At 41.7% G+C, this 25,276-nt stretch overlaps 1 protein-coding gene and 2 long non-coding RNA genes across 6 annotated transcripts in view; 1 reads left to right on the plus strand and 2 right to left on the minus strand.

The window, feature by feature from the left end:
- The window catches only part of LOC138963150 (A disintegrin and metalloproteinase with thrombospondin motifs 7-like), a 48,203-nt gene extending 30,572 nt beyond the window's left edge, over window positions 1-17,631 (minus strand). Inside the window, exons 1-11 of the mRNA XM_070335184.1 lie at window positions 17,521-17,631; window positions 16,946-17,035; window positions 16,597-16,633; window positions 16,216-16,282; window positions 14,094-14,355; window positions 13,470-13,857; window positions 13,076-13,191; window positions 12,627-12,701; window positions 11,826-11,941; window positions 11,137-11,262; window positions 21-143 (exon numbers count right to left, since the gene is read on the minus strand). Of these exons, the coding sequence (XP_070191285.1) occupies window positions 21-143; window positions 11,137-11,262; window positions 11,826-11,941; window positions 12,627-12,701; window positions 13,076-13,191; window positions 13,470-13,857; window positions 14,094-14,355; window positions 16,216-16,282; window positions 16,597-16,633; window positions 16,946-16,999 (1,364 nt within the window). The 5' untranslated portion in view covers window positions 17,000-17,035; window positions 17,521-17,631. The remainder of the gene's footprint in view (window positions 1-20; window positions 144-11,136; window positions 11,263-11,825; window positions 11,942-12,626; window positions 12,702-13,075; window positions 13,192-13,469; window positions 13,858-14,093; window positions 14,356-16,215; window positions 16,283-16,596; window positions 16,634-16,945; window positions 17,036-17,520) is intronic.
- A 942-nt stretch (window positions 17,632-18,573) lies between these two features.
- LOC138963161 (uncharacterized) lies at window positions 18,574-20,403 on the plus strand. Its single transcript, XR_011454733.1, has 3 exons — window positions 18,574-18,847; window positions 19,210-19,360; window positions 19,882-20,403. It is a non-coding gene; the product is annotated as an uncharacterized lncRNA (long non-coding RNA).
- Window positions 20,404-21,008: 605 nt separating this feature from the next.
- Window positions 21,009-22,984, minus strand: LOC138963158 (uncharacterized). 4 transcript variants are annotated; one of them, XR_011454730.1, is made up of 3 exons: window positions 22,936-22,955; window positions 22,292-22,559; window positions 21,009-21,575 (listed from the first exon to the last, which is right to left on the minus strand). It is a non-coding gene; the product is annotated as an uncharacterized lncRNA (long non-coding RNA). The 4 variants fall into 4 exon arrangements; XR_011454729.1 differs by lacking the exon at window positions 22,936-22,955 and adding an exon at window positions 22,963-22,984 and having other exon boundaries at window positions 21,010-21,575; XR_011454727.1 differs by lacking the exon at window positions 22,936-22,955 and adding an exon at window positions 22,662-22,684 and having other exon boundaries at window positions 21,010-21,575.
- Window positions 22,985-25,276: the final 2,292 nt, after the last annotated feature.

The following is a 25,276-nucleotide window of genomic DNA, read 5'->3' on the forward strand; positions in this document are numbered from 1 at the left end:
ACATGCACACACGCCGGTACCTGAAAAACTTGTATATCCTATCGTAGTAGCAGTCTAGGAAGAGACGGCCGACGCCCATGAAGCCCGTGTTACAGCCGGTCGGGTTCACGTCACAGCATTGAGGCGGGTGACCTAAATCGACACTGACACACGCTCAACACGTCATGATCAGCGAGTAACAAAACCTACTCACACTTCAAAGCCTGGGAGTGTGTCAACTTTCAGAGATCAATTTCCTTCACTTCCTAGCAAAAATGCAATCCAATCCAATAAGTTGGGAAAAATTTAAAGCTCTATGCTTAACAAATATTCCCGAATTTGTTGATTGTCTATAATTTTTACCAAATCCAAAAACAAAGAGACTGCCAACGTTCCAAAACTGATTCAGAATAAAAAAAACAAGAAAGGTAGAAATATAAAAAGTTGGGTCGAACTATCTGTGAATGTATTGTTTTGTCAATAACAAACGTTCCAACAACCTACCTTTCTTGTTTTTTTGATTCTATATTTTTACCAGAAAAGGAATACGCTGTGGCCTTGTAATTTGACGTTGTCAAGTAGATTTGCCTCATGTCAGGAGATCATCAATCCCTGATGTTGTGTACATTTACAAATGTCTAGCTTGCTAAGTTGAGTTTTTCGTCTATATATATATATATATATGGCCGTTCACCGTACAGTGGGCGGTTCTGGTGAGGTTATGCCCCCTCTTTCTTTCGGCTGGTTGACTGGTGCCTGCTCTCGCGGCAAGATCACACGAGAAAGGAAAAACAACTTGCATTGGTCCCAAATAGCATATCGGTTTGGTAACAGTTCGTGTGTAAGTCGTGCATTTTATACGGTAAACAGACAATGGTCGGTTCTGGTGAGGTTATGCCCCTTCTTTCTTTCGGCTGGTAACTGGCGCTACCTCGCGGCACGATCACAGGAGTTGTCTCGCGTTATCACCCCAGAAGCGTTCATTACATATGGTCTTACAAATAGGTCAGGTTAGTCAAAAGCAATTCTGCTCTGCGGGTTAAGCAGCCAGAATGTTGATGTTCTGTGTAATGCAAAGTTGGTGGACGCTACCATCCCATGGGAAATCAGGGGAAGATCAGAAGTGGTGTCCACGCACGCTTACATGATACAGTAACTACAAGAAAAAAGGGTTGATCAGAGATCAACAGGGCCAAAACATGTTGTAGAACATGGGGGGGGGGGGGGGGGGGGGGAGAGGGGGGATTAGTTGTGTGTGCGACTTTGAAAACGTAGAATGGAACTCCGCATAAAAGAACGTTCCAACGTAAAATCAAACTGACTCCTTTATACCGTATTTTGCCATGTTTAGGCACGGTCATGAAAGGGGTTCCAATGGTGCAGCCATAGTCGTGTTTTTAGAGTATGCACAAACACACGCCTCATCCCCCAGATCATTGGTGACCCAAAGAAAGCAGTTAGAGCTGGGTTCAAGGCCATGCCTGTTCAGGAAAGCTTCTGCGCCATTGACAATTTCGGAGGGGTTTAATTTGGTAACACCTCAGTTTTGGAGAAAAGGTAAATGTCCGATCATTTTACCTATAGACTCGAAACTTTGTAGAATGGTCGTGGACGAACTGAAGTTCATGCACAACAACTATCAAAATATTTGTTAAATTCAAATGACTGAAAAAAATAACCCCTTCGTTGTAAAGTTTCACTTGCGCAATATGCGCAAATTTAATCAATGATATGAACGCATTCATCCATGGGAAATGTCCTGATCCTGCCTGCAATTGCTGTATTGAAGGCATTGGTTGTCTAATGTTGATTAATGTATACTATGTCATTTGAATTACCCCAATCCACTCATATACAGAAAAATGAACGACTGAAACGGGAATCAAAGTTAATGTGAGAGCAGCAATGCAACTTCAATCACGGTATCATCAGTGGAAAAAAGTGACTAACGAGGAGGAAGCACCAATCCACACATAATCATAGTAACATGTAACACATGCACAACGTGACTCGGATGAAGCAGCCACCCAACTAATGTATTATGACAATGAGCAATCTGCACATAACATAAAACCATCAAAGCGATGTTACTTAAAACAAAATGGTATCCAGGTCACTTGGGTTCAGTTATGTCATAGCATAAAACAACTCACTGCTCCCATGAATTGTTCTGAGCCTTGCAATGATAAGTAAAGCAATGAGAGCAGATATGATGCAGTGCACTGTCAATCATTGGCCGGCTGAAATATACTGCAATCTTGATGCAAATTACCATGTAATTTTCTTGGTGATATGGTCATCACTGCACGTAGTACAAAAAATCACCCAACGTTTTGCAATAAAAAAAAATGAAGTTATTAGTAGAAGAAAAAAATAAACAGACGAATAAAGATTGAAAATTATCAAATGTAATGGGGCAGGATCTCCCTGTTGACGAACTTTGAGCAAAAGACCACACATAAGCTAAGAAAGAATACTGTTGGAATTAAAGAAGATTAACAGAGTGACAGGAAAGTACGAAATGTCATATGCACTGCAAGATCTCCCTGTTGAGAAACTTTGAGTAAAAGATACCCATTTCATTGCAAAGAAGGCATACAAAGTAACATGTATATGAACAGAGTGCGAAGAATTCAAACAAAGAAGACCCGACATTTTTAAAATTATGTCAAATGCAGAGTGGCGGAAAATGTGCTTCGTGAGGAACTTACAGCACACAAAAACACAACTATTTGCAAAGTGTAAAAACAACATGAAGAGAGTGAGAAGAACGAGTAACAATTAAAAACATTGCAAGAAATAACAAAATGTCATATGCAGTGACGATTCTGCTGCGGAACTTTTAGTTTTAGTAACAAGTTACGAAGTTCCTGTAAATAGTTAACACGGTGTTCAAACAACATGAACAAAATGAGAAAAAGAGCAAAATAAATGCAATGGTGACAGTTCTTCGCGTTCAGAAACTTTCAGTACGTCGGTGACCAAAACAAGGAATTCTTGTGAAACCTGGACATATTACATAACACCAGCGGCAGGGCACGCAAGAATAATTGTTCGATATGAAGACTCGACAGAGTAAACCCTATCATTATCTCCAGAGCGCTTCCAGTAGAGGCTGCCTGCGCTCGTTCACTGATACAAAAAGGTACCAAGTGTCGGTGTCTAACTATCCCTCTCAGCGGGAGAGTTGCTTTGTCATAACCCCCTCCACTTCTGTTGTTTCAATACCGGGGTGAGGTCAACGGTCAATCACAGCCCACCCCAGTCGCGAGACACTCAGCTGGTCGTGGGCTTTGCTTGCTTAATCCTAATATTGTACTCCGATGTAAGTAGACATAGAGTGGCACAGTGGCGCGTAATTCCAACGGGCCCTTTGACGCACATAATGGAATTGTAATGGGATATTTTCCTATCTGCGCCGATGGTGCAAGGCGCACTAGTAAAACAAATCATGAACTTGATGTCTGTCCCTATTCTCCTGTTGACTGTTTTTGGAAAGAAAAACAAGTACACTAAGACGTGATTAGCCATTCAGCTGATCGAATGCACTGAATAACGTCCGGTTCTCACTATCCTTACATATAAATAAGAGAGGAAGAAGAGAAAGAGAGAGAGAGAGAGAGAGAGAGAGAGAGAGAGAGAGAGAGAGAGAGAGAGAGATAGAGAGAAGTCTGAAGTCTGAATGTTTTAATGAGAGTGAGAGAGAGAGACAGAGACAGAGAGACAGAGACAGAGAGACAGACAGAGAGACAGACAGACAGACAGACAGACAGACAGAAGGAGAAAGAAAGAGACAGACAGACAGACAGACAGACAGAAGGAGAGAGAAAGAGAGAGACAGAGAGAGAGAGAGAAAGAGAGAGAGAGAGAGAAAGAGAAAGAGAGAGAGAGAAAGAGAGAGAGAGAGACAGACAGAAGGAGAGAGGCGCAGAGCCTGAGAGTAACAGAAATAGAGCGAGGCAGAAAAAGAGAGATATAGAGATAGAGAGAGACACTGAGATAGACAGACCGACAGATAGACATGAGGAGAGACAGACAGAGAAAAACAATAGAATTGAACAGTTTCGGTGCAATGGCGACTATGTTATGCATATTGTGTAAAAACAAAATTTAAAATTTTTAAAAAACTTCAAAAGGCTGCAAACGCTATTCAAAAACTCGGCAAAACTAGGCGATAGAAAAACATTGTATGTACCTTTTGGACTGTGCATGCCTAGCTGGGGATGAGGGAAAACTGACCGTACAATCTGATGGCAATGACGCCGAATGGTGTGCATAGTATGTAAAGGGAGGCGTATGACGGCTTACTAGCGCCAAAACTAAAAATTAGTAATTAACCCGTGAAAGTTACTAATTTTCACGAGAAAATTACAATTCTGACGTGAAAATTAGTAATTTTCACGTGTTAATTACTAATTTTCCAGTGTTAATAACTAATTTTCAAGTGTTAATGTCTAATTTTCAGTTTTGGCTCGCTTCCTGACGGCTTACTAGTGCCAAAACTAAAAATTAGTAATTTTCACGCGTTAATTACTAATTTTCTTGCAAACGCCTGCCGTGATCTCCTTGAGCTCCAGCAGTAAGCTTACATTTGAGAAACCCTATTACTAAGTCTCATGGCCCTAGAAAAAACTAATTAGACCTTTAAAAATCTGTCAACTGACAATTGCACTCCAGAATGATTTAACAAAAATAGCAGATCAAGAATACTCCCCGAGAGCGGACCTTGAACCCGGAACCTCGATGTTCGCAGCACAGCGTCTAAACCGTTAGGCCACGCAGACTTCGAAATTCAGTGGCAATAAATTACAAGGAACTTAGTCGATAAATATCGACAGGGGGCCGACTAATGGTTTAAATGTGAACTGTGTGTACAATAATGGGTGTGGGTCTGAAATGAAGTTAGGTAGTAGGTACTGAACTTGTCAAATCCAGGTGCACGGAGCCCCTGGGGCGTTTAGTCATACCTCAGGCAGCTATCCGTTAGAAGAACTACCAAGTTTCATTGACTTGCACCCAAAGAGTCAAGAACTGCGATTTTTTTACGAATTAATTTCGTACTCGGACCCGGCTGGTCTTGACCTATTTGTGGATCTAAATTTAGATCAGGTAGATCACCACATCATGCACAAAAAGACACGTCACTAGCAAACTATGTCAGACGTCATCATGAGTTTGTGTAAAACAAAATGGAGGCCGGAATCACTCAGTTGAATCGAACTCCGACCAAACACCACGTAATAACTAGGTTAATTTATGCACTCGCGTGAACAAAAAACTGTCGAGCTTCACAGATGTCGTCGTTGGGTAGTTTTGGGTGTGTTTTACTACCATAGGAGGATTTTTGAACTGTAAATGCACTCAGCTGCAACAAAAACACAAAACGAAGGCTGTGAGCTGCACTGTGCCTTTAGCATTTGTTTTGAATAATTATTGGTATTTTGACAATGTGGGTAGCATGGAAATGTAAGCATTTGAATGTAAGTCTTAGGTACCATTGTACCCAGGAAGAGAGACGAGAGATAGGAGTAGGTTGCAATAGCTTGTGTGGTCTTTGAGTTTTGTTTTTGGAAAGACATTGTTAAAGAAAAAGAAGACAAGTACAGTAATGTAATAATTATTGTGAAAACCAACGATCGTACAAAGAACATGTGAGGCAACATTATGTCTATGATGGTGTGACGAAAATTAGTTATGATTTATACTATTATTATTTAGACTTGAGACTGAACAGCAAAAGGCGAAGTGTATGTTTTGTGGTGTGAATTGAAACAAAATCAAAAGTGTAAATATCTGGGAAATTGTGGTTAAAAGACTTCGTTATTTCTTGATTGTTATTGAAAAGTAGGATATGCGCCGAAATGGCTGCGATCTGCTGGCCGATGTGGATGCGTGATGTATTGTGTAAAAAAAAATCCATCTCACACGGCATGAATAAATCCCTGCGCCTTGAATATGTGTGCGATATAAATTGCATAAAATAAAAATAAAAAAATAAAAAAATAAATCCCTGCGCTTAGAACTGTACCCACGGAATACGCGCGATATAAGCCTCATATTGATTGATTGATATTGAATTCAAAGTGAATAGCAAAACGCTGTATTTGAAAACAGCATGGGATATATATTATTTGTTTTGGGTATCAGGTAATGCCCTAGTTTTTACAAATTGTAGCAAAGTCGATTAACTTTACAATGTACGATGTTTGCTTGCAAATTACAACACAAACGCGAAAAACTTAACTATTTGTAGAGTTCTAAGGCATTGCAGACAAAGCAACTGCAAGAAAGTAAGGTTTTAGCAGTGTGAAAATCCGCTGAAAACGGTCTTATATCCCTTCCGGTATGGCCGGCTCTTATGACACTGACCCTGAGCTGACCGTGAGGCACTGAAAAGGTTTTCACGGAAAAATTCTCTCGAAGAACCAAATGGGTTCGGTGCATTTGTCAGTCTGTCACATGTTAAAGGGCCCCATACGGGTTTAAAGAGATAAGGTACTGTCGTGTTTTTTTTCCCCAAACCTAGTGCACTACCGTTCTCACGAGATAAGTTACTTCTGTTTTGTTCCGGGTTTTTTTCTCTCCAATTGACACCATGTATGAGAGATGAAACAGAAAAGCCTGTTGTGAAAATGCAAAAATTTGGAGGAAAAAACAAAACAAAACAAAAGTAACTGTTCTCATGACAACGGCAAACAACAACATATGTTCACCGCCCTCACCCCCTCCTGCAAGGTACACGTGCACTCAAGTTAACCTCTGCTTTGGGACACATGTTCACCGCCCTCACCCCCTCCTGCAAGGTACACGTGCACTCAAGTTAACCTCTGCTTTGACCTGTGTGCCAAGAGTCAGATGAGAGAGAGAGAAAGCGAGAGAGAGAGAGAGAGAGAGAGAGAGAGAGAGAGAGAGAGAGAGAGAGAGAGAGAGACACACACACACACACACACACACAGATAGACAGAGACAGACATAGAAAGACAGAAGCGGAGAGATTCAGAGGGAGACACAGACAAAGACATACATACAGACACAGAGAGAGAGAGAGAGAGAGAGAGAGAGAGAGAGAGAGAGAGAGAGAGAGAGAGAGAGAGAGAGAGAGAGAGAGAGAGAGAGAGAGAGAGAGAGAGAGAGAGAGAGAGAGAGAGAGAGAGAGAGAGAGAAAAAATGTAACTGATCTCGTGAGAACCGGGTTGAGGCCTTGCATTGTTTTGACGGCAACAATAATTATTGTAGTTGCTAAGACTTTATTTCTGTTTGATTTGTGATATGTTGGGAAGACATGTTTATCAATTGATCAACATAATAAAACATAATACAAAACGACACAAGATTGTTAAAATCATTATTGGCCAACGTTGAACGTTTACGAAGGCCTCAATCTTCCCGCGCCGTAGACCAGATTAATAGGTGCTTGATTTTGGTATTTTGATTTACATAACATTAAACCTTTCTTGGGGTTCATGGTCATGGCAACAGCCATAATAATATTATATCATGTATTATATTACAGTTCAGCATATGTGAATTACATGTCATCATACCAAACTGTCATACATTTGTATTCCTACATTATTCTGATTGATCACAACCAAACCTACTATCATTGGACACATCCAAATGCAAGCGCCTGTTCTTGACAATTTCCCACTGATCTAAAAATAAAATCAGTGCAATTTCCTGGGTCGGGCTTTGCCACAGACACTCACGGTTTGGCCTGTAGGTAAAATGTACAATGTATTTTCTGATTTGTGCACAAAAGCTTTTTTTCTTTTTTCTTTTTTTTAACATAACAATGTTTAATGTCACTGTATGTTTGAAAGACCATGGTCACATTTGTAAAACAAATGTTACATTAGAAAATATATATAATAACATTTTAGTTCATGATTTTTTCTACACCAGTGCTGAAAATAAGAAATAAAAAGGTCGGTATATAAGTCACTCAAATACAGAAAAGTATGAATGGATTGAGTTTGTTGCGGTTGACCCTGCACAGTTCGACCAATGATGTTTAATTTTGTTGAACAATTTTGCCGTCACACCTCCCATAGGGTGATGTATGTCACAACTTCCTGTGTTACACAAACTCAGTGATGACCAATTTTGCCTTCACCCTTCCCATAGGGTGACGGATTTCACAACTTTCTACTGATGAACAATGTTGCCTTCACCCCTCCCATAGGGTGACGGATGTCACAACTTCCTGTGTACACAAACTGATGACGTATTTCACAACAAGATGGCGCTGCCCATGGTCAACCTCGAAACTATCCGTATAAAAATATAGAAAACTTTCATTTTAATCTACATTTACATGGAAATTTCTCGTTTGGCACCACATTGCATTTCATGAAGCGCCCTAGAATAGCACAAATACACGATCATAAAGCATAATCATGTCCGGGAATTGCAGAAAAAACAAGTCGCGTGAGGCGAAAATACTACATTTAGTCAAGCTGTGGAACTCACAGAATGAAACTGAACGCACTGCATTTTTTAACAATGACCGTAGTCCGCCGCTCGTGCAAAACGCAGTGAAACTGACGAGCCTGTTTAGCGCGATAGTGGTTTCGCTGTGCTGCATAGCACGCTTTATTGTACCTCTCTTCGTTTTAACTTTCTGAGCGTGTTTTTAATCCAAACATATCATATCTTTATGTTTTTGGAATCAGGAACCGACAAAGAATAAGATGAAATTGTTTTTAAAACGATTTCGGAAATTTAATTTTATTCACAATTTTTATATTTTCAATTTTCAGAGCTTGTTTTTAATCCGAATATAACATATTTATATGATTTTGGAATCAGAAAATGATGAAGAATAAGATGAACGTAGTTTTGGATCGTTTCATAAAAAAAAATTTAATTACAATTTTCAGATTGTTAATGATTAAAGTCATTAAATAATTTTTAAGCCTCCAAGCTGAAATGCAATACTAAAGTCCGGCCTTCGTCGAAGATTGCTTTGCCAAAATTTTAATCAATTTGATTGAAAAATGAGGGTGTGACAGTGCCGCCTCAACTTTTACAAAAAGCCGGATATGACGTCATCAAAGACATATATCCAAAAAAGGAAAAAAAAAGTCTGAGGATATCATGCCAAGGAACTCTCATGTAAAATTTCATAAAGATTGGTCCAGTAGTTTACTCTAAATCGCTCTACACACACACACACGCACAGACAGACACACACACACACACACACACACACACACACACACACACACACACACACACACACACACACACACACACACACACACACAGAGACACACATACACTACGACCCTCGTCTCGATTCCCCCTCTATGTTAAAACATTTAGTCAAGTAAAAAGCCGGCCGACATTAGCGCATGCGTAAACGCCTGCCTTGAGCCCCATGAGCTCCCAGCTAACCTTACATAAGAGCAATGCGATCGTAACTTTGTCTGTCTGTGCGTTTGTGCGTGTGTGTGTGCGTGTCAGTGTGTGTGTGTGTGTGTGTGTGTGTGTGTGTGTGTTTGTGCGTGTGTATGTCTGTGGTAGAAACTTTAACATTTCGTCATTTGAAGACGTCACATTATGGCGTAAGAGGGTTAGACGTCACGCGAAGGAATTACTGAAAGTCTCGGTTTTGAGCGGGCCGAGACTAGTTGGAAGGCAAGAGTTATCTTTTTCTTTTCATGTCTTGGCGTCTCAAATCGTATTAGTCAGAAAGCGCTTGCACGTAGTCTCGACCAGCGCGTGGTGTGCTTCTTTCTGAGTACTTTACGTCACAAATTGTACTTTACGTACTTGATGATGACGTAAGTTAATTGTATGTGTTCTATTTCGTTGACTGAGCACGGCCGGGACCAGTTGAGTTGGCGTGAGCGCTGGGATTTCGAGTTTCATTCGACATGTCAATGCATCGCATTATGAAATAATACAGGTAGGAGGTTAGTTCTTGTACTTTGGGTCAACCAAAGTCGATAAATGCATTCTTCACTATGGTATTGAGTCTGATTTCGTCGTCCATCTTGAATCGAAAAGCACTCTTCTTACAAAAAAACCCAACTTCGTTGCGAGCTACGGCGAAGCTTCGCATGTCAAAACTTGAGAAGCGATGTTGGGGTCAAAGTACCACGCCGTAGCTGCGGGTTTTTGGTATTAAGACTTTGCGAAGCTTCGTGTAGTGAGTTTGTGTTACTGTTTGTCTATTTCTTACGTGAGCCTTGAAGGCTTCGCCTCTTGTTAAATACTAGGTCTCATGGCCCTAGAACAAGAATGGGTACCCCCCTCCCCCCCCCCCCCAAAAAAAAAAATAAAGACAAGAAGGGCAAAGCCCATACGACTCACATGCTTGACCTTGACCTTTACATGACCTTGACCTTCAGGGTCAAGGTCAAATAACTAAACCTAGCAATGACATCATACACTAAGAACTGCTTTACACATTTTTCCTACCAAAATACATGTGACCTTGACCCAAGGTCAAGGTCATCCAAGGTCATGCAACACAAAGCTGTTAATTCAAGACATAGGAAGTACAATGGTGCTTATTGGCTCTTTCTACCATGAGATATGGTCACTTTTAGTGGTTCACTACCTTATTTTGGTCACATTTCATAAGGGTCAAAGTGACCTTGACCTTGATCATATGTGACCAAATGTGTCTCATGATGAAAGCATAACATGTGCCCCACATAATTTTTAAGTTTGAAACAGTTATCTTCCATAGTTCAGGGTCAAGGTCACTTCAAAATATGTATACAATCCAACTTTGAAGAGCTCCTGTGACCTTGACCTTGAAGCAAGGTAAACCAAACTGGTATCAAAAGATGGGGCTTACTTTGCCCTATATATAATATATAGGTGAGGTATTCAATCTCAAAAACTTCAGAGAAAATGGGAAAAATGTGAAAAATAGCTGTTTTTTAGACAACATTTATGGCTCCTGCGACCTTGACCTTGAAGCAAGGTCAAGATGCTATGTATGTTTTTTGGGGCCTTGTCATCATACACCATCTTGCCAAATTTGGTACTGATAGACTGAATAGTGTCCAAGAAATATCCAACGTTAAAGTTTTCCGGACGGCCGGACGGACGGACGGACGGACGGACGGACGGACGACTCGGGTGAGTACATAGACTCACTTTTGCTTCGCATGTGAGTCAAAAATCAAATTTACTTACGTGTGACCGAACTCGTGTGTCTCCGTGATCCAGTCTACGTGTCGGCTCTGGCTAATGTAGTTCTTTATGCCTTTGGCACAAATACCAGTACCAAACGCCATACCCGTTGCAGAGCTCTCCACCTTCCTGCAAGAAACCAAAGTAATCAGCTTGATCACAGGTACATCATCTACAAGTTCCTATCCCCCCTGTCGACGCCCCATTTTAAGCGCTTGCTTCCCTTTATATGATAAACCGACCAAAGAGCGTCGTCGTCCCGAGCTGAATCTTCCAAATCTCCAAAATCGTTGGACTTCTGGGTACGGAAATCCTTTCTGATTAAGACGTGTGCGAGAATGCCTTCCACTCTGTTCCTGTAAAAGCCTCGTGTGACTTTATCATATTCATCAGTGCGTACGTGTAGGTGTGAGTGAGTCAGAGTGTGTGTAAGCAGTTCAGTGAGCACTCTGTTTGGTTGTTGTGTTTGAATGTATTATGTATTGAATGTACTCAAACAAAGCAGTATTCCTGTGAGCTGCCCGTGGTTGTAGTAAAATATTATGTCTTATGTCTTATGTCTTCATTCCCCCTGTTGCGGCAAGATACCACGCGAAACCATGATTGAACTGAGGTGTAACTTATACTTATCAGTAAAACTCTCCTGATTGCTCAGGTGAGTGACTGAGTCCAAAACGAGTACATGAACTCACGACGTGAAGATAGCGCCCGAATCAAGAGCTGCAAAGTCAGGGTCTCGGGCATCCAGAAGTTTTCCAATGATGAGCCGTGGGCCAAGTTCCATGTAATTTGTTTTTGTGAACCATGGCTGTGGACGTAGCAGTAAACAGAAGAATCTCAATCTCATGACTTTTCATTAAGTAACGTCTACATTTTCTGACTTACTACACGTGTACAATACAATTTCGAAGAAATCAATCATATAACATTATCAAAATCGAACTCGGGTCATGTCTGGCGATTGTCTAATCCAGAAAGTGAGTAAACTCAAAGAACTATCTACGAAAACCTTCGAGAAACATTCAGTTTGCCTTTTTTTTGCCCGAACATGACACCTCTGTGACCTTGAGGTTTGATGAGAATCAATGAAACTTGAGTCAGGTTTAGAGGTAATCAAACCGTGCAAGTGTGTGAAGTTTCAAAGATTTTTCTTGAAACAAGTTTGAGAAAATCGAACATTTCCTTTTTTCCCCTAAACATGAGTCCACTGCGATCTTGAAATTTGACAAGGGTACACCAAAGTGTTGTTCTGTTTGAAGATTATCAAAACCCACCAGTGTGTACAATTTGAAGGTTATAGCTTGAAACAAATCCAAGAAAACCTCAACGTATACGGTTGTTTTCCTCGGCCTCCCGGCCGACCTTCCATGCAACAAACACTACTCATTACCTAGACTCTCTCGAGTAAAAAGGCAGTGCATGAGTCACAGTATTGCTGAAGCAACGATTTGTCTTTTTGTCGCAGATAACGATATCAACAGATAAGTACTTACCGGATTCGTGTGCCATACTTCAACCCGTTTCAGATGAAAAGTAAAGTTGAATCCGGTCAAATAAATTGCCTGCACCTAAAAAAGAGATGACGTCGTCAGTTAATCATCACATCTGGTTTATTCGCCTGGGCCTAAGATTACACATCATTTTAGAATTATACAAATTGTCATCACTGCTTTTAGTGCATCAATTTCTAGCTGTACTTTAAGTAAACTCATTTCTGACAATCAGACATCACATGATGACATCACCAATAGTCCAGTGAAGATTACAATACCAATTAAGACACCTAGTTGTGACCCCTAATCGCGTCTCAAAAATCAAAGACAACCACAACGTTAAGTTTATTTTTGCTCATGGACCGGCCGCCCATCCATACGGACGAATACTGCTCATAACAAAGACTCACTGAATACTCAGGTGAGTCAAAATCAGTCGCATTTCTCACCCCTGTGAACCGAATGACGAGTAAGTTCACTAAATCGTTGTGTGTGCGCCAAAAGTACTTGAAGTTGTCCAGATAATCCTCGTCAAATACTACTCCACACTCAACGACCGGATGATCTGTAACAACAACAGGGTAGCAAACCAGAATCTCAAGCTGTTGATTCTATAAGCTGACGAAAAAAAATTAACTAAACAATCAAAAGATAACAACTGAACAAGGCAAACTGTTTGTTTTTTCTTCTCTCACACACACACACAAACAACACAACACAACACAACACAACACAACACACAAACACAGACACACCCACACCCCCACACACACACACACACCCACCCCCCCCCCCACACACCATATCAGAAAGACGTACACTAGCATCGGTACAGACACATACCATTTTTGACTGATTCGAATGTCTGCTGTTCTGCGCGTCTTGTGTGGTTCTTCTTCATTCCTGTCGTTAGGTTCGAAGGACGGGCGTATCTCTTCCGCATTTTCAAAGGTCGAGCGTAAGCCTTGCGTCTTTTCAAAGACTGCCGGGAGGCATCGGGAATTTTCGAGGGCTGGCTGAATGCGTCAGGCTTTTTCCCAGGCTGCCTGTTCTCTTTGGCTCCTGAAACGTTCCTCCATGATACAATGACTTTGTGCTCGCCGCCACTGAAGAGAGGGATGTCCTTCTGCATTTGGCTCTCGAGGACTGTCTTGTCTGTGTTCATCTTTGGGTCTCCGTCTGGCTGAGGGTGAAACGTGTATGCGAGATCCTCAATGTGTGCCGCTCCGACCTGTAGTCAGACACGAAGACTCGTTTCAACGGTGTTGTATTCCTTCATTTCTTTGCTTACTTGGCACAACGTTTTGATAATGTCTCTCTGACACACACACACACACACAGAGCTTTATAATGACTAACACATTAGAGGGTAAGGAATGATCAGTCCTGAAAGAACGCATTCAGAAAACCGACAAGAAAACACTTAACAACAGTAGCTCAAACGAACAACAATTTGACTGCACTCACCAAGGTACTGTCGCAGAAGTGAAGAGACACCACCCCTTCCCGTTGACCTGGGTCCCCCTGGTAATGACAGCCATTGTCGTGCACCAGGTACTGGTAGCTGTCGGCACCGTCCCGCACCCTCACCTTGGCACCATGGAAACGGAGCTCTGAAGGTCGAAGGTTCATGTCAAGGACGTGACCCGTGGAATCCAAGGTGACCTTGATCTTGAGGTTGTGGTGGCGGCGGGGCAAGAGGTGTGTACTGGCTTCACGCCTTGTTAGACTGTTGAGCGATTCAGTGATGCTAGTTACTGATCAAAATCGGGCACAATGCCTCGTCATTTACACAACAGACAGAACAGATTCAGATTCGAACAACAACATGAATAGCCAGTTTCAAAGCACAGTCCCTCTCGAATGAAAGATTGGGCTCACCATCTTAAAACTGGCACGTCTGTTTCATGGAATAAGGCCATCCCTCTAGATACTTAGCCATATATACAAACAATCAGTCACCGGCATGCTTTCTATGCAAAAATTGTTTTGAAAACATGTAGTAGTGCCAGTATGTGAAATGAGTTCACACACAAAACCAACTCTGCATAGGAAAAAGTCATGATATGATTTTTGATATGACATGTGTGCTAGTTGAGGGATATGGTGCCTCATGTGACTGGGTGGCCGAGTGGTAACGACTGGGTGGCCGAGTGGTAACGACTGGGTGGCCGAGTGGTAACGACTGGGTGGCCGAGTGGTAACGACTGGGTGGCCGAGTGGTAACGACTGGGTGGCCGAGTGGTAACGACTGGGTGGCCGAGTGGTAACGACTGGGTGGCCGAGTGGTAACGACTGGGTGGCCGAGGGGTAACGACTGGGTGGCCGAGTGGTAACGACTGGGTGGCCGAGTGGTAACGACTGGGTGGCCGAGGGGTAACGACTGGGTGGCCGAGTGGTAACGACTGGGTGGCCGAGTGGTAACGACTGGGTGGCCGAGTGGTAACGCACTTGCGCTCGGAATCGAGAGGTTGCGTGTTCGACCCTGGGTCAGGCCGCTATTTTCTTCCCCCCTTTCCTAACCTAGATGGTGGGTTCAAGTGCTAGTCTTTCGGATGAGACGAAAAACCGAGGTCCCTTCGTGTACACTATATTGGGGTGTGCACGTTAAAGATCCCACGATTGACAAAAGGGTCTTTCCTGGCAAAATTGTATAGGCAAAGATAAAAATGTCCATCAAATACCCGTGTGACTTGGGTATTTTCGTGTTTCTATAACCCACAGAACTCTGGCATGGATTACAGGATCTTTTCCGTGCGCACTTGGTCTTGTGCTTGCGTGTACACACGAAGGGGGTCAAGTCACTAGCAGGTCTGCACATAAGTTGACCTGGGAGATCAGAAAAATCTCCACTTTTAACCCACCAGGCGGCAGCGACCGGGATTCGAACACACGACCTTCAGACGTCTTACCACCACGCCACTGCGCCCTTTTCTTTATTTGGTGTTTAACGTCGTTTTCAACCACGAAGGTTATATCGCGACGAGGGAAAGGGGGGAGATGGGATAGGGGAAAGGGGGGAGATGGGATAGAGCCACTTGTTAAGTGTTTCTTGTTCACAAAAGCACTAATCAAAAAATTGCTCCAGGCGGCTTGCAACGTAGTACAATATATGACCTTACTGGGAGAATGCAAGTTTCCAGTACAAAGGACTAAACATTTCTTACATACTGCTTGACTAAAATCTTTACAAACATTGACTATATTCTATACAAGAACCACTTAACAAGGGTAAAAGGAGAAACAGAATCCGTTAGTCGCCTCTTACGACATGCGGGGTGCAGAGAAATAAGGATGTGGAAAAGAAGACTTTTGGTAAGTGAAATAAAGGTGATGGATCCAGTCAGGTAGAAATAAGACAACAAGAAAAGAATTGGAAAACTGCAGGGAATAGTAGGGAGAGTTTTCTTGGAAGGAAATATAGGTGAAAAGACTGGTAAGGCAGAAATAAGACAAAAGAAGAGAAGTAAAGGGGTGGGGTAGCTCTGTTTAAACGCTCCCGCCGCGTGAAGGCGACCCCATGGGAGCCCACTGCGCCCGTCAGATCAACTCCGATAAACAGTTTAAAAGGGTGCTACACACAACCTACCGTCTAAATGTCGGCGAGTGTGGATAGGCAACATGCACTGTTGCCGTGTCGATCCCATCGTGCTCATCTGTTGGTATGAGAAGGCAGTGAAGAATTGAACAACTGATATTCTCTTCACCCACAAGTCAGTATAATTATGCTCCTAATCTGAACTGTTGTACTTCACAATCGCTTTCATACTAAACGGAATACAGTAGCCTATCATGAGTATGATAGACACATAAACACCTGAAAGCATCTTACGAAAGCGACATTCATCAACATTAATCACTGACAGAAATAAGATAAAGAAGAAGAGAGAAATTACTATATCAAGTGTCAAAAGCCAAAGGTTTGTCTTCTGAACATTTTGAGTGGAAAGGAGCGTCGTAGACTACTTACGTAGCTGGCGGATGTACTCCAAGCGACGTTTGTCAAGCTGAAATCAGAGATCGACGCGCACACAGTTAGTTCTACATATATATATACAACACGTTTTATTAAAACACACACACACACACACACATATTCTCACACAGACACACAGACACACACACACACACACACACACACACACACACACACACACACACACACATTATTAATCAAAATCCAAAACTCCCCTTTTATTTCCCTCGCACATTCTGGCACAGATCCTTAGTGTTTGGAGTATGAAGCCTTACTTCCTAATGAACAAATAGGCAGTAGGGGGTTGGGGGGGGGGGGGGGGGATGGGGTGTTATTTTCTTACCGCAAATGACGATGCTATAATGCACACAAGAAGGAAGACTGCTTGTGGAAGCATAGCGCTGGCACCGGCAAGCACCGGATAGTCGAGTAACTGCACAAATTATTGAAATAAACCTGTAGCTAATAATTATAAGAAGTAACATCCACAGTATCATTATTCTACTCACGTTACCGTCATCATGAAGTTGGTTGTTGGCTATCTGAATCACTTGATGAATGATACTTGGTCACAGTTGGTTTGAAAAAAAGAACGAAAGTTATCCTGCATCAAATGTGACATTCCATGACAAAATCAAGCGCTGCGTTTTACAGGCAAGGACCGACTGACTTCCTCGTAATAGCTGCAGCTAAAACAAAGTGCTTTTGTGTGAATTTGTAACAAAATGCAGCTATAAAGAGGAAGTCAGCTTGGTCTTGTTATTTCAAATGCGAGAACACATGATGAAAGATAGCTCTGCTTTCGTTAGATCTAATTCAGAGGTTTGTCTGGTTGCTTTCTCCCAAATCCATTTTTGAACAATAAAGGTGTGATCGAAGTGCAGTGTTCGGTAATCATATAGATTCGATAACACCCACTTTTTTTCTCCAAAAAAGTCTTGCTCACTCTGGTCGTAACACTGTGTTAGTGAACTACGCGCACAGGCTGGCAGACATTGTCGTCTGGCAGTTTTACCGTCAAGGGAAGTAACTTTGGTATGATTATGCTAATGAAGGAAATTCGGATTCTCTCCATCTAAGCTTACTTCTGTTAGTGTTACGTGTGTGACCACCCGGTTACAGTCGCTGTTGATGAGTCCTCCTGCGCCGTAGCATTATCAATTATTTTTAGCTCAGAATCTTATTGTATACTAATAAGTTTGGAAGCGATCTGAGGGCATTTTGCCTTAAAGATAGAGTCTCCACGCCGCCATCTTGGAGAGTTTTTTGCCGAATTGGGCCGATTTGAAGAGTTTGAGGAATCTAGTGTACCTTAATTAAGACGCACCTGGCTCGGTTTGCTCAATAAAACACCAGAAGTATGCTAAATAATTAAATCAAAATGAGTAAATTGGCATTTGGTCGCGACCGAGCTCTCCACCATTTGAAGATTAAAATTGGCCGTCAAGACTGGTTTTCGTCGCCTGTGCTCGCCGAGACGGCTGCTGTCATGACAACTGGCAAAAAATGGCGGACGAACCGGACGTATCGCAAAGAGCTTGTTCATTTCTCAACGAAATTGAGTCCAGAATGAAAAGGAAACCAATGACAGAACCTGAACGGAAGCGACGCAGACGACAAACTACAGCAGAACGCAACAAGCGAACCATATTCATAGGATATCAATGGGAACGATGGATACAGGAGGCTGTAAAAGTGTAAGTGTAACCGTTGGGGCAGAATCTGCCGATGAAGCGCTCGCAGAAATCCTGCTAGATTTGTAAGTACGACAATCCAAGTTCTTGTTGTGTAGATCTATACTTTTTCCTGGCCGAAGCCTCATTACATTTTTAATCAGTAATGCTTGCTGGTCCTGCCATTTCACGAAAATGGACCAGCCACTGTTTGTATCCATGTGCACTTTCGTAAATACACCACTAAACAGTTCCGACGTTTACATGGAACAAAGAAGGAAAATCACGTGACCGCACAGACGCCTCTCATTGGCTGCGTCATTTTTTCGAGGAAACAAATCGTCTGCAACACAGCTTTGCGTATGTTGTGCGACTGACGAGTCAGACACTTGTGTTTATTTTGTTGTTTTGTCGATGTAAATTCAGCGATTATCGATTTTAACAATGGCATGTCACTGCCCGATGATTGATTGTGACAACGGAAGCTACCGTCTTCAAAATGGAAAGCTAAACTTTGCAAAATTCACCAGGTTCCACACGAGTCTGTGGTGTTCATGCCAACCACCGTTCAGGTAAGCGCAACACTGTAACAGTTCTTGATCAACTTATTTTATTGCCTGACATTCATGCGATTTATTGTTTTTTTCTGCAAATTCCATAGCATGATTACAAAACCGTTTAGCTAGACCTGCATTTATACAGCTTTGAACGTTACAAAAACTGCACACCGGCACTGCATGAAATACTTGTTTGAATCTGCCGTGCATGAGATCAAAAAATGTGGCTCACTTTCTGTGTCAGTGTGTTTTCGTTTCTTGTTTTTTTTTGTTTTACTTCATGTTGTTAGAGCATGGCTGTGATTAAAAAGCAATAAACATTGCTTTGTAGAGCCATACATTGTTAAATCTGATATGCATCTGTCTGTTTTCAACAGCTTGCATCCGCATCCAACACACAAGAAGAACCCAGCACAAGCTTTTTTTTCACCTGCAAGGGTTTGTTCTCAACACTTTCTTGATGGCACACCAACTGCAGAGAACTCTTTCCCAACACAAAACTTGGGATACCCTGGATTTCAACACAGAGTAAGTTTTTTTTAAAAATAACTTTCTTGTTATATTTTGTGTGTGTACGCAGTAAAGAAGATGGGAAGGTGTTGAATGTATTTGTTCACACATGCTGTTCCTAGTATCACTATGATGTGTCTGTGCCTTACAGCTTGAGTGATTTAATTGACTTTTCGTCTGTTCGTGTGTTTTGAAATCTGAACAAGAATGAATATCAATCAATATCAATATATGAGGCTTATGAATGTGGGAAGCCAAGCTAAGTTTTATGTGGGTGGTTTGTTTCCAGAGTGCGATTAGATCAACATTAGGAGAGCTCTCCATAGAAGCCAAAGGAACAAAAACAAGTGTACCGGGGAATTCACAGGGGGAGTTCTGTATTGCACTGAAAATGACTACAGTGGGTCCAAATGACCACCTTTATAAGTTGAAGTTGGGGGCATTGAACCCAAACGGACAACATATGTGGAGAACCCTGCATGAAGATGTAATACTGCCATAAATACTGACAGAATGAACCCTGTTTGGCAATGTTTCAGACAGCAAGAGTGCTGATAGACATACCCCGACCAAAGCACCGGCTAGGCAGAAGAAAATGGGCAATGCGAGATCTGGAATTCCAGTTTGAGACGTGCCAGGCCCAAGGATCATCAAGGGAGAGGAATGGTGCAGCTAGTTGATTGCCAGAAAAGTGTGACTCTAGCCCTGAACAAGACCCATTCACAACAGAAACATTTCTGGGTGCTCTTGTTTTTGCTTATTTGTTGATAGTTTTTTGTATAAGCAGATGCCAACTTAATGCACACCCGTTATGCGCAATCTTATTGCAATGATTAAGCTGACTAAGGAGAACAATAGACTGATGTTCAAACTACAGATTGCAAACATGGCTAAGAAAAAGAACGCAGACAGGAAAAATCCATGGTTATTCAGAAATCTGATTTCTCGCAGAACATATCATATTGCACTGGTATAGCCACGACCAGTCTCTTACAATTAATTCATGGTGTTAGTGTCACCCTTTGCAACAAGAAGATGGCAGGAAAAAGTCAAAAATTCTAAAAAGACAAGAATTTTTAGTGTCAACCAACGAGTATTGACCCTAAACGTTATAGTATAGATGAGATGTTGTTTATGCAACAGAGACGAGGATTAGACCTTCAGGATCTAGCCTATCGGTTTCGCTAATAATTTGTAGAATAAAGTACATGTCACCAGAGTGGCCAAGAGCAACCTTAAACAATTTACTGGTTTGTTTTCATTTGTTTGAATGTTTCTCTCTTCTTCCTGCGCACAGTCTTCTCTCCATAATTTTCATGTCCCCTGTGCATACCATAACATGTTCTGAGGAAAAATGTTTGTTTGGCTCACTTTCTGTGTGTGTCTATTGATGTTTGTATGATGCAATGAGTGTGTCAGAACAAAATCTGAGTTCTCGTACTTTGAAAGGGAGAATGAGAGACAAGACAAAGCATTACAGCACAAAGTCAAACATATCAGCACTTGCAAACAAAATGCACACAATACAGTCAGCTAAAAAAACTTTACTTATGTTGATAAACGTTATCACTAGCAGCAGATCAAATCTGATGACTTCATCCACTTGGCAATGAACATATTGGGAAGAAAGATATCTAGTTTTATATATTTATATATATATATACCAAAAACACACATGTAGGACAGTAAAAGTCATATCTATAATGGTGTACACAGGAGCCTTCCTTTTCAGAACTCCAAACAATAATCTGATAAAAAAAAATCCACTACAGAAAAAGAGGGAGTCTTAAAATGTAGAAACATTTACATAGGTTTTGACAAGACAAACATTCATATTTTAGATGCGACCCACCCTACTACCTTTCAGGCTGAAAACTTACAGAAATGAAGTAGCTGTTCAACAATGTTGCTCTGCCCATTACATGTGTAACGAGTAGAGCTTAATGCCTGGATCTGGCAAAGCTTTTACATGAGTTGACAAATTGTTGAAATTATTAGAGTCGTCAGGATTGTTTACTTTGTGGAAGGGTTGCTCTCCTTGTTTATCTGTGTGGTTTCATAGTTAAGAGGAAAAAGCTGAACAGGAGGTTGTGATGGCTGGCTCTGGGTAACAGGTGGTTGTGATGGCTGACTCTTGGAGACAGGTAGAAGTCTCTTTCTGGTTTTGACAAAGATGCAATCAGGGGCTTCCTCCTCCAAAATGACTTGCAGCCTGTTGCATATGGTCAAAACACTGCCAAAAGGGAGAAAAAAAGAAAATAATCAATAATTATGAGAAAGAAGACAACAACTTTTACTAAAGCATTATTTAGGACAATTTACCAAGTTGTACATAACAAATTGCTCACAAATTTGAGTGCAACTTGCATGAAGAGCATTGCAAAATTAAGACAGTTGCAGGGATGGCCAGATCTCAAAATCTTAACTTGCCAGACAGGTGAGTCATTTCAAGAAAGTCCAGTCCACCAAAATGAATTGCTTGCCGGGTACAAACCATAGTTGCTATAACTGCATTGTTTATATAACGTTTTGAAACTAGAGTATACAACCAGAAGTGTTGCATTTGACGAGAATTTTCACTAGCCAACCAGGCGAGTTGCCAAGCGGTTTTAACTAGCACAGCGGATTTTTTGTACTCGCCCCTGGCCATTAGTCAGATGATTTGATCATCCCTGAATTTAGAAAGTCGGTTCAGTAATTGCTGATTAACTGTATCACTATCAGTATCACTGCACTTTTCAAAAATTATATGTATATGACAGCGACAGGCATAATTTTAGTGTGTATTAATACTAGTATGCTGGTTTTTCAGATTTTGACACATTCCCTGTTCACTGAAACCAAAATGTTGTTAGGCTGCACTGCCATCTTGCAATTCAACTTGAACCATTCTCTTTTTCAAAAGTAAAGTGCAAATATGACATTTAAAAAAGTAGAGAGGTTTCCTACCTGTAAGCCTTTCCTCCTTAAAACTCGTTGACGAGGCGATGCATGAGGTCGAGCTCACACTCACAGGCAGCCGGCGATGAAGACGCTTGGCCACAGGAATCGCCCATCTTGCTGCCTTTCAATCCAGTTGTGATGATGAATGGATCAGGATAAAGCACCCCTTTCACATACAACTTCTGCTTGTACTCCCGAAGAAGCACCCTCTCTGCATTTTCTGCTTCACGGTCGACAGGAATCCCATCTCCCAAGTTCCAAAGCAGGAAAAGCTCTAAAACAAAAAGGCCTTGATATCAAATCACAGTTTTTCGCACCTGTGGAAGGCATTCTTTTTCCCCCTCATAACCATTTTGTATGTAAACGTACAAAATACTCACTGACTCAGCCTGAGGTAAGCTTAGCAGCTATACAAACTGGCAGTGGCAACTTAGTATGCATGTTTGTTGTTTCTTATCTTACCCACACGTCAGATTGAAAATGGAAAACTTTTGCATACACTATCGCAACATGTAGCCTATGCATCACGAATCGGAATATAGTTATGCTTCATAGTAAGTTAGATTCCGTGGACAGATCAACGGCACTTATTCAAGTTTTTGACTTTAATCAACTGAAAAGTTAAGCGTATCTGAAGAGAGAGCACTTACTAAGTTACTGTTAGTGTTACAACTTACAGGGCGGAAAACCGGTCTTGGGAATGAACAACACATCGCATTGTTCTGCGCGAACTTAGAATCCGGTTTCATTCTAGAATGGACCGGGTCCATGTTGGAATTCTAACCCTGCGCAAGTACAGGGGTGCCATTCTAGAATGAAACCCTTGTTGCTGGTCCATTCTAGAATCGGCCGTGCGCAAGGTTGGAATTTGGATCCAAGTTGGATTAGTCATTTCAGTTAGACTATCACACAGCCAAAGCCACAAATGTGGATTTTCTGTTTGTTTTTGTTTTTTGTGTGTTTGGTTGGGGTTTTTTTTGGTTTTTTTTACACTTTACTCAAAGACATCGTGAATTGGGATTGTGATGTTCCGGACTGACAGTGTTTTGCCGATCTCGCTTGTAACTTTTAATCTTATTCATATACATGAAGTTGGTCTTCTGAATTGTGAAGATATAATGTCAACTTTTTTTAAAACCTGTGACAACAGCTCTATAACTCACTCTGTCCTTCTGTTGGTCTGTCTGTCGGTTAGTCGGTCTGACCGTCTGTCTGTCTGTCTGTCAAAAAAATTGTCAAAAAACCGGACATTTCCGAGAGGGAGACAGCGCTGACATTGCAAGCGGCCGCAACCGGCTCTCATCACAAAAACAACTGCCCTGCAAACAATACCGCCCTGGTAGTTCCCCCTTGCTATGGTCTGCCTTTGTTTATTGCGTACTCAGGAGTGTCAACTTTCTTGACATGACATGACATCGCAAGATCGCCAAAGGATTTTTTTCAGGGGTAGACAAATCAGCCCCATTTTATCAAAGGGAAGGTGCAGGTGGAGATAATTCAAGGGAAGACAACTCTGTCTTACCTACAAACATTACGGCCCCCTTTATTCAAGGGTTTCATTCTAGAATGGCACCCCTGTACTTGCGCAGGGTTAGAATTCCAACCTGGACCCGGTCCATTCTAGAATGAAACCGGATTCTAAGTTCGCGCAGAACAGCATCATTGCAAAGAGTAAATAAGGAAAGAAATAAAACTTACCTAGCTACAAGTTCCTCGTGTGCACCTTCCACACTCGTTTTCCGTACACACGACAAGGTTTTCGATGCTTCAGTGCTCCACAGTCGCACCTTCTGGATGGAAATCTCGCTCAAATCGCACATGTTTCAAGTTGCTGAGAAGCTAGCACGACGCGTTGTTTACTCGAAAAAAATGCTACGCATGCGCACTGTCGCAATGGCCGCGGAACTGTTTAGTGGTGTATTCCGTCACTTGACGAACTCAGAACTGTCATTTTCTTCACCGCGATACACAGTTCATTGCGAAGATCTTCCTCAGTAAATCGTTCAGATTCCACGTACGATTTGTTGTCAAGAAACAACTCAAACGAAAGTTTCAAATCAAACTCATCATCCTCCATCTTGCTTGTCGAAGCACCAAAGTACTGTATCGATGTAATGAATGCTTGATCAAGCGAGCGCATGCATACGTATTTTTTTTGGCTGTGGCGGCTGATTCTAGTTGTTATGTTTTCGGAACACAAAGTGATGAATTCTCAGTGAACGCACTATACAGTGAGTAAGGCCCGCTTTGCTAGTGACACGCTAGGGTCCGCGCTATACTGTTAGGAGGGGGGGGGGGGGGGGTGGGGGGTGGGTAACGCCAAGAACCTATCGCCAGGCGAGTCTAACATCACTTACACATGGCTGTGCTTTGTGTACACGGGTGTCTGAGACTGTCTAGCGCCACCATTGTTTCTGTTGCTATTTATAAACTATGACATGGACATCATTTGTAAACATTGCCGAGCAGGATTTGTGCTCGGAACAGCTGATTCTGTGACGGTGTGCAGCCAAGAGGCATAAGTGAAACGGGAACAGTCATGAGGATGCAGACAGATTTTCAATACATTCATCATGTTCTCTTTTAGAAAATTAGATAAAAAAATAACAAGAGGAGAACTTTGAGAAGTAACAGGAGAATGTACGCAACAATAAGTTTTATTTTTAGGGGGATGGGTGTGTGTTGGTGTGATTGTTCCTTTGTATATTTATCATTCATTTGTGTTTATACAGTGGATCCCACTTTTATAAGACCCCCCACTTTCAGACTCCTTTGACCTTCCATTTTAAGACATTGTTTACTCAGAATTTGTTTTCATAACCTCGTTAATTTACTCCCATTTAAAGACTCCCTCCTGTTCATGAACTGATTTTCTCAGATTTCATAGATCACATTCCTGTACTTATTTTTCAATATTCTTCCAGTGAGGTAAGCTGTATATAAAAAGGAATATATTACTCCCTACTTCAATACTTGTATACATTTGTCAAA

Source organism: Littorina saxatilis, linkage group LG3 (assembly GCF_037325665.1).
Source record: "Littorina saxatilis isolate snail1 linkage group LG3, US_GU_Lsax_2.0, whole genome shotgun sequence".
NCBI classification, from domain to species: Eukaryota; Metazoa; Mollusca; class Gastropoda; order Littorinimorpha; family Littorinidae; genus Littorina; species Littorina saxatilis.